The sequence below is a fragment of the Hyposmocoma kahamanoa genome, unplaced genomic scaffold (assembly GCF_003589595.1).
Source record: "Hyposmocoma kahamanoa isolate Upper Pololo Valley unplaced genomic scaffold, ASM358959v1 270, whole genome shotgun sequence".
Classification (NCBI taxonomy): Eukaryota; Metazoa; Arthropoda; class Insecta; order Lepidoptera; family Cosmopterigidae; genus Hyposmocoma; species Hyposmocoma kahamanoa.
This window is the reverse complement of record NW_020653770.1, coordinates 1,434,974-1,450,123: the sequence shown is the minus strand read 5'-3', so window position 1 is coordinate 1,450,123 and position 15,150 is coordinate 1,434,974. Positions and strand designations below refer to the sequence as shown.

Below are 15,150 nucleotides of genomic sequence, written 5' to 3'. Positions count from 1 at the left end.
CAGACGGACACGCGCATTGGGTTTTGTTATTAGATATTTGTGCGCGTCCACCGGCCGGCAGCATGATGGACCGGTTGCCGCGAACAATAGCGGGGGGGGGGGCGGAGCCGAGCGCGGCAGTGGCATGACGTAGACGAGTCGCTTCTTTGCTTTCGAGTGGAATGCGTGTCGTATGCTCAGTAATCTCAGCTACCCCGCTATTTTATTTATTTTTGCGAGCTATTGCTAACCGATGTACTTTGTGTTCGATATTTCCTATTTCCTTCTGCTTTAAACTCTTATCTTCCTTCTGTGCTTGTGTAATCTCTGCGTTGTTTCCGTGAACGAATAAACTGTGAATAGTAATTTTTGTGAGTATCATTCCGCGGAACCACTACTAACGATTCTACATAATGAATACGTAGCTTCATGCGGGTGCCACACAAGAGACGAAGCCTCAAGCTTGCTTCTTACCAAAGCATTATATACCATTCTTATAGCTACATGAAAACCTCTGACATTGCGGATCACAAAGCCCAGTCTCCTAAAGCAGTCAGCAGCAAGTGTCATGATATAGTTATGAAAAGTGAGGCGCGAATCAAAGTCTACACCAAGATCCTTTATAGAGAAGATACGGTTAATTGACTCGGTTCCAAGCATATAATGTACATGTATCGAGGTACGGGCTCGGCTGAAAGTGCAGACAAAACATTTTGCTGGATTGAAAAGGAGCTTGTTATTCACACTCCACTGGAACACCGCGTTGACATCCTTTTGCAAGGACTCAGCATCTGCTCTCTGCTCGACACCATGTACTAGTTTGAGGTCGTCAGCATAAAGCAGACAACGAGCGTTCTTAAGAACTAATTCCAGATCATTGATCATTGAATTAAATAAGAGAGGACCCAATATTGAACCCTGACTGACACCGGATCGAGTATGATATGGATCCGACACGAAGCATCCATGCTGAACATACTGCTGCCGATCACGTAGATAGCTAGCGAAAAATTTAACCATTAGGGGAGAAGCTAATACGTCCCAGCTTGTTTAGTAGCACATCGTTATCTACGCGATCAAAGGCTTTCTTAAGTCGAAATAGACGACGTCAACCTGAATACCCCTGTTTAGATGTTCAGAAATTAAGTCAACTAAAATCAAAAGATTTGTGTGGACAGAGCGATTGGACCTGAAGCCATGCTGCGAGTCGCATGAAAATGGCTTAATTTGTGAGGATAAGGCCCAATGAAATACAGATTCGAACAACGTGGCTAGAGTGAAGAGAACAGCTGTAGGCCTATAGTTCTCTACATTGACAGCGTCATTTGACTTCGGAATTGATCTTACCCTACTAAGCTTCCACCGGTATGGATATGTTCCAGTTGAGATTGCTAAATTAAACATAAAATGTAAAGAATTTTAAGATGCTCCCTACACCCTTTCACAATATATGGTGGCAGGTTGTCAGGCCCTACCGAACAATCCGTAAAGTTCGGATTGACATGGGGAACATCAGGTAAGAATACCCCAGAGAAGAAACTTGAGAACGCAATAGCAACCTCACTACCGGCAAACTGTCTCCCTTCAAAAGTCACGCCAGATACGAAGCCGCGTCTTGTCTTCAGATAGTCTAAGTGCTGCCAGAAAGCACGTGGATCGCCTTTTACTCCGGTTTGGATTCGATCAAGGTAACTATCATAGGCGGACGATATTTGTTTTTTCACTTCAGACCTCAGCTTGGCGAATTCAGCGTAAATAACTTTGCTTTTAGTGGACTTCCATTGTCGATGGAGATTACTTTTGACCTTCAAATATCTGATTAAATCTGCTGTGAACCAAACTGGATAGCAAATACTAGGCTTCTCTAATCGGATCTTTTTCGGTATACACCTATCAAAAATACAGTACAAGATGTTATATAATAATAATAATATAATAGTATATGATGTATAAGTTTTCCACAGCAATATCAACATCTGAAGCACCTAACACTTCTTAGTATAACAAAGGCCAACCAAATTACAAACAATCAAATGTACAATATTTTTACGATCATATTGGATGGTTATAATTTTAGGTATATATGCTAAACCCCCGCTTAATATTAATAAATAATACTGGTAGAATATGCATATGTTCTGGATACAACATAATTATGACCCTATATGGTATGATGTAAATCAATAATACCTATGAAATAAATAATATTGTAGGCATCGTTTTAATCACATTGGTAACTTCTGACTTTAAATAATTAGAAAGCATCATCAGCAAACTATACAATCTCATGTCTTATCCAATGCTATCCTATGACCATCCACAAGAAACTTAAGTCATTAATATAAACTAAAATCAGTAATGGACCTAGGATTGAACCTTGAGGGACACTCATGCTAAATGATGCTGATTCTTATACCGTTGACAAAGGCACTCAGGATCTTATCACTCAAATACGATTTAAGGACGACATCATGACCCGCCACACCATATAGCGAAGTTTCGTGACCAGAGGTCGCATAGTGCACACAATCAAATGCCTTGTAAAGGTCATGGAATACATCTTCAACTTCATACGAATCTTCCCACATATATGTACGTTACATCATCATCGTTTATGAATCGACTCCGACATAATTTATTTAAGGCTCACATACGGGCATAGAAAAGTAAAAAATAGTCTTAGGTAAAAAAAGTTTCTGTATTTGTTCTAAAGTCTTTGGAATGACATACTGAAATGCATTTTATTAATGCACAAAACACCATTAATGTTCTGCAACTTCTAAAACTACGCTTTGACTCTGTTGCAAACAATTTGCCAGAATATCAGCCAAATGGGCAGGAGCGTCGAGGTTGCCACGTTGAACAGCCAGTTGCCGTAAATCTGAAATTACACGAACACCATTTAAAAGACCAGTAACAATATCAAAACGCCCTATCCGTACGGGTTTAAAATTTTCAAAAACATTTGATTAAAATCCACTCTGCATCAGAGAATTTAAGGTGTGTTTTTAAATGGATTTCTGTCATCATAGATCTGTTACCGGTACCCTGATGTAAGACAGAAGCTTTTACCGTTTACTTACGGAAATCGTGTGTGAAAAGGTTAGAACTGAAATTCGTCTGCAAATATTGAAAGAGGACATCAATTGTTGAAACAGGTTTGATTTTGAATGCAAACTAAAAGTATAAACTTAAAATGTAGGTGACTAACCATAGAGTCGACGATGGCGAACATGATAGCCTGCGCGTGCGCATCCATTGCCCTGCCCGCGCGCTGCAACAGCTCCTCCTCGGGGAACAGCACGCCCGCGTACACGAACATGCCCACGAACACCACCAGTAGAGGGTGGAACAGCAGGCAGAAGGCGCGCCGGAGGAAGGTCGACACTGAGCTGCGATCATAGACGGTAATGTCTGATTTTTTACATTTTGTAAATAACGCATATCCATAGCCCCGCACTAGGGAAACCCATCGCGAGTGCCATGGACACACACATAGACAACCGCAAATTCAGGCCAAACAAAAATGTCTCCAGGGAATCGAACCCGAGACCTTGGTTCGGTAACCGTATGGCCACAGAGGCGGTTAGATAGATGAGAAGAGCCTTAGGGATAAAGCCAGCTGATAAAGCCTCCAACCCGCCTATGCATAAAACTGACCAGATAAATTATAGTACTAGGATCTCAGATATCACAGAATAAACTGACATATAACTTCTCCACATCTCATACACTTACCTCTTCCAAGTATTTTCCTCGACAATAATCCCAGCTACAAGGGCAACAGGAGTGTACAGAGCTGCTACAGCTAAACCGAGACTAAAGTTCTGCATTCCAATAGTCAGACATACAGTGGACAACTCGATGAGAACTAGAATGTTGACTAGAGATAATTCTTCCCTTGAAATGCGACCAACGCGCACGCGCAGAAGGAAGGGGACAAAGAAAGCGAAACTAACGGACATGGCAATAAGACCGTAGAATATTGCTATTTCTGACGGTAATTCGTAATACATGGCACCTGAAAAAAAATTACTTATTTTATGAAAATGTAATAACTTATTGCAAACAACTGAATTTAAAACTAATGTAAGTAACAAGTATAACACTAGACGAGCCCGTGAAAATAAATATGTATGTCCAAAAGCAACTAACTATTATGGCAAAAGTACAAATAGACATCTCTTGCCAATTATATTGAATAAACTCGATTTTTTTGAAAGGCAGAGAATTGTTAAGTAAATTTACATTGAAGAAAAAATCAAAATTTATACTTCTTGAAAGCATGTAAGGATGTTACAAGGATGCTACATTTGTAGCGCAAATTGGAATGTTTTCTTTGTAAAATTTAAAATAAGGTATCATAGATTTCTCATAGATGGCGCTACGACTAAAAAGTCGTTGAAAAACCAAATACAAAGATACGACTCAAGCACATAGAAAAATTCGTGAGGTCCGTTGGTTCGTTCCGTGGCTTAGTTATAGCGTCTGGCACGGTATGCAAAAAGACGTCGGTTCGAATCCGACTGGATCGAAGGATTTTTTTCCGAGTGTTCGATCTTTGTATTAATAATTATATCAAACTAGTGGAGTAATTTCACAAAAAAGAATTGAATATCAATTCAATAAATATTTAATTAAGTATTTAATTAAATAAGGTATTTAATTAATAACTATTAACTATAGTGGGAAAAAATAGGGTGGTTTGCATTAATATTAGACATAAGTGGTTGAAGACTGTATTACCTCAGTCAACCGTGACCATGGGACTTGTAAAGGGCCCGAAACGTCGGTTTGTTTGAAAAAACAAATATACGCGATTTAAATCCGGAAAAATAGTTTCATTTCCTAAATACAGAATATTTTTGGAATATATGGAGACGTACACGCAGGTCAGTTGTTGGCGCTGTCTATAGTTCAGTGCAAACGAGAGTTGATATTTACAGGTGATGTATCACTGATGAGTTACCAGGAGTGTATGGCCTTTATTTCGTCTCTAATAATAATAGGAACATTAATTGATCATATAGTAGTAGTCGCGAAGCGACTTGCGACAACTGATCGCTGCAAGTCTCGCGTCCAATGGTCGCCAGTCGCGACACGCTCCACTAAGCCATTTAGTTCTACAATCATTGACTTACAAAGAAATGGACGTCGGGTCTAACACAAAAACCACGAAAAAAAAGTCCCAAGTCAATCTATTTAAACGTAGTGACATGTAAAGGAATATGAAAAAGCTAAAACGTTGAATTTAAATTGTAATGTCATCGCAGTACTGTCTAATTTTGCTTGCTTCGCTGTCAGTCGAACAAACGAAGACTAAAGCGTGAATGACGCTCTGTATACGATTTTAACGCACTATCAGTTCGGACACTTTTTAGCGCGGACCCGACGTCTATATAATTGTAAGTCAATGTCTACAATGCCATGTTTCGGTCGACCGCAGACGCGAAATATCACCTTCACGCTGCACGAGCCCTAAGACATAAGTTGACAAGTCCCATGTGCCTATAATTTCACGAGAACACTTAACCCTTGAAAACCGGAACGCAGTAATGTTCACATTACTGCTTGGCGGTAGAAGTAGGGAAGGTGGCAGTACTTCCTTGAATTAATTCTTTCACAAAGGGCTTTACTGCTACGAAAATGTTGTTTATATGTTGTTTTAGTCAACAAATAGCGTGTAAAATACAAAAATACATACCAATATAACTAAAAAACGTGGGCGAATTCATAACACCATATCCAATCAAATGCACTATAAAGTAATTAACACCAATATTGACTATGCTCAAAGGCGCCTCGTTCGTTTTCACTTTAGCTTTGTACTTCGGCGGCACTTCCAGTTTCTCATCTCCTGATACATCGCCTTCGCTATGTTTCTTTTTGCGATGGCGCAAAGTGCTGTCTTCGTTCAATTGTTTAACTTCTTCAGAGCCATGGTCACCTAGAAACGTGAAGCGTGACATTTGTTTCAATTGAGCAATATTTTGCTATTTCAACCTAGTCGGTGACACACGCACCCACACACAGCCCCGCACTAGGGAAACCCTGTAACGCGGGTGCAATGAACACACATTATAGACAACCACAAATTAAACCCAAACTCACGAGAGAAATAAATATCGATCATACAAATATTACTTTAACAATATATTTGGGCAAGAAGTTTATAAGAGTCTCTTTAACAAAAACCAGTAGAAACTTCCACTTTGTTTTCACTTTAAGGCGACGAAATGTCATTTTACAGACTATAGTAAAAAACATCATGGTCTTCAATCAAACAAATCCGCGTCTCTAGTGAAAAGGGGTATAAGTCAAAAACCCAAATTTACAAGGAAACGCGAAAAATACTTAACGCTTAATATCACATTAAGCTTTAACTTCGCGTCTCGTAGTTGTGAGTTTGTTTTCTTGAGATTTCGCAACAAGTTTTGTCATAGTAAAAACTATTCAGTTGATGTACACTGGAGGTAGAATATCAATTAATCTACAAACCTTGTTCCCTTGGGTCGGACTCCGAAGTCTTGGCCTTCCGCTTATGTTTAACACTTTTGGGCTTATCATCATCTATTTCTGGATCCTGTTGAATCGACACCCAAAGCGATAAGGCCCGGATCAGCATGGCCACACACGGCAGACAAAGGCACGGCATGTATTGGCCTGAAAATTGACAAGAAGATGATAATCGCAAAACACCAAAACAACTACTTCACTATGGATTGAGATGGTAATGAGAAAGTATGCGCCAAATTAATATATCATTTTGCTTGGACTTAAATTAGTTTTCTTTTTGTAGCAGCACCAACAACATCCACCTATAACTAATTAAAAAATATATTTTCTTTACTTCTTTCCTCTTTATTTTTAATTAAAATAGATAGTATCTATATGAAGAACTGTTAACTGTAGGAGCAATTTTCAAAGCTTTAAAAGAAGCGGTTTCTTACAAAATGTTTTAAATCTATGTAGTGCAAACATATATTGACATAAAGGGGACGGAGGGTAGGGAAGACAAAATTGCAGACAGTAATGAATAAATGGCTTACAAATAAAAATAAATCATTGAGTAGCAATAAGCACATAAAATAAGTAACTCTATTAGAATAGTCCGAAAAAATTAATAAAATTTCATAGTACACTCTTATAATGAGACCAAGTGGATGGTAATGATTAATATTAAAAACGGTAATGACTTACCAATAGAAATAAATCTATTAGTAGCAGCGAGCATGTAAAAGAAGTAGCTCTGATGGAATCTCTCTAATAAGTTGTTAAGACTGCGCAGAATGCTCTCCAATGCGGCTCCGAGGCGGTAGAAGTTCACGGAGGAGAGGGAACGCGCGCGGGGCGGGGATCCGGCAGGATCGGTGGCGTCACGGCCCTCCAGAGTCACGGCTTCAATGCCGAAGCGGTGGAACAGGCCGTGGTTGCCGTTTGGTACCTACGTTCAAACAATCAGTTACAAAACTGGACGGTGACATTGAAAATTCTGATGGTAATGATGGACAATACAGAGTAACCTTTACGTGTACCAAGAAAAAAAATTTGGTTAACAAATATTATTTAAAAAAACATGAAATTGATACCAAATACACAGTTCACATAAGCTTTCGAACATAGCCACAATGTTAATTTACTACATAACAAGAAAATAACTTGGCCACAAGTCAAGAAAGTATTTTAGCAAGCATTACAACGTAACTACTTCCATAATTGGCAAATACTGTGAAGTTAAAGCCACATCATGGATTAGTTAAAATTTTGTACTGCATTTCACTTATAAAAAGCTGATTATTAGTTCGTTTCATGAGAGTTTTAAGGCCAAATATAATACTGTACCTAATGAACATTATTTTTTGAAGATATATAGACACTTACCCCAGCGATTTGAGTGGAAACCATTCCGAGCATAGTCCAAAGGTTGTTCACCCATTCCTCCATCTTGTTACGAGTACGGATCCACGAAAAGCTGCAACGAATATGGGACCAGATAGAACTGCAATTTGAACACATCCTATATGTGTGTTCTGTAGACAAACAATATGCTGGAAAAGCGTTAGGAACGACGTCAACAAGTCATCACTCTTCCATGATAAATAAATGAGCGCTCTAATTGGTGGAAAGCGATTTATATACCGCAAACTATACGAGAGCCACCATGAATATGTCGTATATGTATAACTTACCTGTTTTTATACGAATGATGAATGCCAGATTTTACACACAGTTTATGCACCAAATTAACTAAATCCAAGTTGGGTAGTTGGCCATTTAGACCTTCTATTTTCACTTCTATGTATTCTGTAATAACAATAAATAATGTTGATGAAACTACATTAAGACACCTGTTTATGCATTAAGTTTATTTTCACAAAGTTTCTGCGAGTTACAGGTAGATTTTACGTGAAGAACCATCAAAATGGCTGATAATTATTTTAACCATTTTCGGTTTTTTTTTTTGCGTTTTCATTCTTACTTTTGAATGTTTGTTAACCATGAACGAATAGCATAAAAATCGATGCGAATAAATGGGAAAACAATGGCAGGTGCAAAATACTAAACCAATCTAATAATTTGCGTGATGACTCAAACATTACATAAAAACCATACATTTGTGGAACATTTTTTCCAATCAGTTATAATCAAAATGTAGCAAAGAAAATACAAATTATTGTTCAGTTCCTAATACGCCCAAAATAACGTGGAAAACATATCAACATAATCAATGAAATATTTCCGTTCTTACTAATCTTTGGATCGTGGATCTCCAGGTTAATCGCCGCCTGTATAGAGCCCGAACGCCCTCTCAACGTACCAGGGTTCAGGCATTTCTGGTTTCCAAGGCCAATTTTCTCTATCACCTTTAATTAGAATTCAAAATAATTATTTACGTGACTCATTCTTAACGATATAGTTATTTAAAATTGCTTTAAATTAGATTTAGTTACCAAAATATCTTCGTTCAAGTTAAAAAAGATTACTTCTAAGTAAGGAACTCTGTGGTGTGCCAGGCCTTTAGCCCAAATACTGTCTATAATACATAAATTATAATACGTGGAGAAACCCTTGCATATCCAGGGGAAACTGGGTTGCAATGTACAATAATTCCCTATATTAGCGCTCTCAGAACCTAATAATATGACTAGTAGGCATAATTGTCTGTCTAAATAAAATAAATATCCTAATTTTGTTTTTGAAAATTATAATCAATCAATCGTAACTTATTAAAAGGGTTTCTTTACGTACTGTCAACTTGTTAGTTAAAAATATAAAATTATTAACCTTTCCAAAATCCAAAGCAGGGCCCTTCCAGAAACTGCCTAGGCTGTCGTAAAAAGTGTCTGTATTGGATTGCAAGCCATGATAGGCTTCCAGCCATGCCTGCATACCCAGTTGTTCGTGCTCTGTTACTAGGAATATTATATCTTTTGCCCAGTACTTTTGTGCTAAAAAACAATAAAGGGCAAAAAGTGTAATAAAGGAAAGTCATGATGATGTGAAGAACGTGATAGGTAATATACCTTCGATAGGACCACGGTTGTGTTTAAATTAGAAACGTGGAAGTATTATAATTGGGGAAACTTTTTTACATTACCGTCTCCTTGGGATGGTGATGATTAATTGAGAGTATATACTGTGAAATTTTAATCACCTGAGAAAATTAAAATATGTTTACAAAAATATACAGGGTTATTTGTAAAACACTAACATGCTCGCAGGACTATATTACTAACGTCGTAAACAACTTTTGTTCTATAACTTTTAATAATTTGTCACATTTTACTTTCATATAATAATAATAATAACGCACACACTCAACATAGCCCCGCACTAGGGAAACCCTGTGTTGCGGGTGCCATGGACACACACATAGACAACCACAAATTACACCCAAACTCACGAGAGAAATAAATGTAGTTCATACAAATATTTCTCCCGGCCCGGGAATCGAACCTGGGACCTCTGCGTGCCAGTCCGGCATGGTAACCGTTCGGCCACGGAGGCAGTTTTTCGATATGTTTATAAAAATAAACATATCGAAATAGATCCCTCTAAACGGTGATAACTCTGTGCAATCGCAGGTACGCGGGTGGGGGTCGTCGAGGAGAATGCTTGCACCTTTGAACCCACTACCTTATTAACAGATTCAGACCTAAAAAGTGTCAGATAGTGTAACGAAAAGTTCATCGTTTGGTAAATTTATTATATAAAGTTTTGGAACAAGTTATTGTTTATGATGTTAGTAATATCGTGCTGCGAGGTTGTTAGTATTATACAAATAATCCTGTTTAGCTACTGATAGTCAACAATTGATTTTCATATTTAAAAAATATGTGACACGCCTGAATGTTTATGCTGTGTAATTATAAATAAAAGGGATATACTTACGTCTGGCAAATTGCGCAAAAGCCAACATAAGCGCAATTCCAGCAGTTGTGCCTTTCTGGTGCGAGCCAAGAGAACGAAAAGGAGCCGAAACCACCACTGCTTCCAGTGAAGGTGTCCGGGCAGCGCGCAGTATGCCGTACACGTTTGTGCCTTTATACACCTGCAAGTAATATACGCATTGACCAATAAAAATCTGCCTTTGGTATAATTTGCGAAAATGCAGGGACTTAAATACAGGGATTTTACTCGATCTAAGTTTAAAATAATGTACTAACGTAGTTTATAAGTCTATTGCTAATTTAAATATGGATTTAACGTAAAGCACGAAATAAAAAAAACAGAAACAGACACCTTCAAGTTATACCAACTTGTAGTATACGAGTCCGCCATAATGCTCTGGCCAAATAGAGGCGGCCGCGGATGCGTTGAGGATGCGGGAATTTTTGTAATGTACGTTTATATGAACACTGCCACACTGAAACGCGCGGCAGCCGAACATTTCAGTGTGTCGGGGTTCGTATAAACTCGTACATTACAAAAATCTCCGCGCCCGGAACGCTTCTGCGGCCGCCTCTGTGTGGCCTGAGCATAAAAATATTAACAACTTAAACAAGAAACGTTTTAAACATTATCTCCCAATATTTGGGGCAAAATATTTTGCAACCATTTTGCAACCAATGTCATTTCCCTCCCCATAGAAAAAAGGAGAGCAGGGAATAATTGTTTTGTTTTGCTAAACTTTATTTGTTAAGGTTATTAGTTAGATAGCCTATGGTGAGCAGAATGGTCAGTATGTACTGCCATTAGCATTGTCCCTCTGCTACTTAATTTTGTGTGATCATCACTAATTTAATTACAAGTTAGAGCAAAGGCCAAAATGACTAAAGTTAATGTAACTTGGCTGTGTAGTGCGTTTGGCATGTTTACCATAAATCAAGTAGATTATGTTGTCACCATAAAGCTTAAAAGACATTGGTCTTTTGTTACATGAGTGAGCGAATGGGCACAAAGTTTCATGACTTTGTGTCGATTTCGTTAAAATAACGTAATGCCTTGTAACGGTAATGATAAATTATTAATGGACCTAAATAGAAAATCATTTTACTTGAACTGCAGATTCACAATGTCTGCAGATATTGTGGGGTACATATGGGTGAAAGCCAATGCCACACTGAAGGTCAAACAGTTGGAGCCACGAACAAGAAGTGAAAGTACCAACTCAACATCTGTCGACCTTCATAAAGGAGGACTTTTGGCCGAAAGGTGTCATTTGTGTATTTCCGAAGATGGTTACCGAACATCCACATTGCATCACACGTCATGGTTCAAAAGTATGTAAATAAATTAATAGTGTAAGTGTTTTATTATTATACATGTTCGTGTCAATAAGGTATGCATTCATAGGTCTTTTGTAACCTGAATATAAAATTAATAAATTAATAGATTTATTTCATTGACTTACAAATAAATGGACGACGGGTCTAATACAAAAACCACGAAAAAAATGTCCCAAGTCAACCTATTCGAAATTTAAATTGTTATGTCATCGCAGTATCGCGCTGTCCGTAGAACAAATGAAGACTAAAGCGGAGTGTCGCGCTCTGTATACGATTTTAGCGCCTTACAAGTGCGGACACTTTTTAGCGCTGACCCGACGTCCATATAATTGTAAGTCAATGATTTATTTGATTTATTATGTTCTTAGCTCCGATTGCTATACACCTCCTTGGGCTGAGTTTCATACACTTATTAAATGCCATTATCTGCTAAATGCAAAGTCTGTACTCTTACATAGCATTACATTGGATACATGCTTGTTCACACCACAATTTTGCTGTATAATTAGAGATGCAATTTTGTTGTAAATGATTTTACTCTGATTCAACACATAAGCTTCCATACTCTGCAAACTTACCTGACCATGCCCCATAGGATACTTCAGAGTGAAGTTATGTGTGTAAACCTCCAAATGTAGTTGCGACATCTTGCCCACGAGCCAGGGTATAGGCATATCATCACTGTCTTCATATTTGTCCTGAAAATTAAAATTTTAAATTTATAATATATATTTATATATATATATAATATCCTGTATTGCACATATATGTATATTAAATTTAATATCCCACATTTTTTACCCTTTTTTCGGTGCATTTGGAGCAAAAGTATATGGTTTTGAGGTTATTGCTTTCGAATTTTGAAAAATTAATATCTCGAAACTACATAGAAGCATCCTAACTTTGAAACTTGGCAAGGGGTCTCCTCCCCTCCCCAGTCCCTCACCATCCCCTCTGGCGTCACGTTTTGTAAACTCCTTCCTTATGTTACATGGAAAACTAAAAAGTTTTAGCTTTTTGCACATTACACATTTTACCTTTTGAGAGTCAATATGGTTTTAAGGTTATTATTTTACAAAACTATCCAATTGCATCCGCCCAGAAAGCCCTGGTTCGAGGAGAGTAGCCTATCAAAGTCACTGTTAACAATTGCTCTTAGACTGCTTTCTGGTCACATTCCATTAAATAAATGTTACTATTTCATGAGAAGAGCAGAATCCCCTCAATGCCTCAATGCAACAAGTTGGAAGACATACTTCATTTAATGGAATGTGATCAATACATGGGGTATTGGGCTCAATATCAATTAAAAGACATTGGTCAGATACAAGAACTAAATTTAATGCTGAGCAACCCGTTGACGAAGAGTGCCGAAGCTCGATACTCCTTTGTGAGGTCTTGCTTTCTGATGAGGAGCAATACCTCACATGGGAGCAGTGACAGACAAAGTAGGATAGTTATTTATATGTATACATACATTACGAGGCCGACATAAACACTTGAACGTTTCAGGCCTCTTAAAACTAGATTTAAAAAAATGTTATTATTTACAAATTTTTAAATATTAATGTCTTGAAAACTATTAATGTCTTCCCTTATTTCAACGTCAACTATTTTAAAATCCTAGCATTAAATGTTTTAAAGAACGAACACGCTTTTCATTATTTATTAATTACAGACGTGTAGCTTTCGCTTGTCTTCATGACAGGATAGATATTATAATACGACAAAATGCTGAAAAAATGTACCTGAAGCTCCAGTATGAACTCATTATAGAACTGTTTGGCCGCATATTCACCGTTAAATTCGTTCGTAACTAGTCCAGGTAATAACGCATTTTCAGAGAAATATGTCTCATTATTGAACTCCTTATGGCCTAGCATAGCGAACCATACTATCGCTCCGATGTAACATATGATACATAAAGGTTTATGGATCTTTTTCAACACACGAACCCATTTCACCGACCCATACTCGGGGTCCGACAAAAGTCCCATTTTTACGAAAAATCTTGTATTTATAACCAATTATACTGAAAGTATATTACATTAATACTGTAATCTCAACGATTTTAATTCATTTTACAATTATTTAAATTATTTTTTAACAGATAACAGCTCAATATCCCCAAATTCACTTCACTTTTTATTTTTATGGCTCCATCAATATGAGAACTGATGATTTTGCCAATGTCACAGTTGAAAGAAAAAAAAACGAAACAAAAAAAAAAATTTTCGCTAAGCTCTAATAGGACATTAACCGGTGTTGGTAAGTTGGACTACGGGAGTACTCAGTTGAGAATGTAAAACAAAACAGCAAAACAATATTTATAAATACTTGCAATACTCGAAGCCATTTTATATATTGAGTCCCATAAAATTAATAAATGTTTGGTTTTCTCAGACTCACTAAGTTGCCTCCAAGACATTATTAAGCTACCGTTTCATTCCAAAGACAATTTCTCCATCACCCTCCAAATTAAGGAAGCTCTGTACCGATGTCATTGTGCGGGAATCCCCAAATTGATAGTTTATCAAAATGGTTTTGACACTTGACAGTTGACGCAAAGTGACAGCTCATACTTAGTAACAAAATATAATTGTTACAGCCTAGTTTTAAGTTGCTTTCAAACAATTAATCTTAGTTGTTTTTGCATTTTAATTAATTTAAATTGAGAAATAGAGCTATATATACGTTGGAGTTGTAGTAAGTTAAAGGTATAATATATCCAACATCATATCGATGCCGGAAAGGTATAACATTTAAGGGCACGTTCCCATTATGTCGTAACGTTATATTTATCGTCTGACGACAGTCCCGTCTAGCCTGTTCCCATTAGATCGTGACGACAATTTATCGGTTCACGGCAGCCGCCTTGTCATTTGTACGACAGAATCATTTGAAGTTGCGATTATCTATCGTTATATCTTTAGCGTGACATTTTATTTAATGTCAGACGACTGTCTTTTGTAGCTCATCCCATTATCACGATAGACTGTCGTTGTCAGATTTGATACGTAGGCACCTTGGCAAATGCACAAATGATCTACTCACCTCCTCTCTATTCCTATCCTAAAAAACCTTAGACTATGGAAACTAAAGGACATGTTACGTTGACATATATAAATCAGACGTTATGTATATATATATATGATGCATTTCGACGTCGAAAACATAAACATGTTATTGTCTTTGTAACTATTACGTGCCGTCTTAAGCCAAAAGAGATAGCATTACGTTGTCAAACTGTGTCAAACACGGGAATCGAAAATATGTAACGTCATCTTAAATGCCAACCGTGTCCATTTCGCAATACATGATATCGCTGTCAAAGGGAAGTACATCAAATGTCAAACAAATGTTTTCCAAATGTACTATTGAATTATTCGCATGTATTATTTATTTATTTATTTATTTATTTATTTATTTATTTATTTATTTA

At 37.3% G+C, this 15,150-nt stretch overlaps 1 protein-coding gene across 2 annotated transcripts; it reads right to left on the bottom strand.

Moving 5' to 3' along the window:
• Positions 1-2,497: 2,497 nt before the first annotated feature.
• On the bottom strand, positions 2,498-13,721 carry LOC113229034 (glycosylphosphatidylinositol anchor attachment 1 protein). 2 transcript variants are annotated; one of them, XM_026462506.1, is made up of 13 exons: positions 13,457-13,721; positions 12,287-12,406; positions 10,372-10,531; positions 9,265-9,428; positions 8,729-8,843; positions 8,169-8,283; positions 7,861-7,951; positions 7,180-7,423; positions 6,478-6,642; positions 5,684-5,926; positions 3,939-4,000; positions 3,191-3,371; positions 2,498-2,860 (listed from the first exon to the last, which is right to left on the bottom strand). In XM_026462506.1, the coding sequence occupies exons 1-13, from the start codon at positions 13,703-13,705 to the stop codon at positions 2,742-2,744; spliced, it is 2,028 nt and encodes a 675-aa protein (XP_026318291.1). In that variant the 5' UTR covers positions 13,706-13,721; the 3' UTR covers positions 2,498-2,741. The 2 variants fall into 2 exon arrangements, with proteins under 2 accessions (XP_026318291.1, XP_026318290.1); XM_026462505.1 differs by having other exon boundaries at positions 2,645-2,860; positions 3,718-4,000.
• Between the last annotated feature and the right edge of the window lie 1,429 nt (positions 13,722-15,150).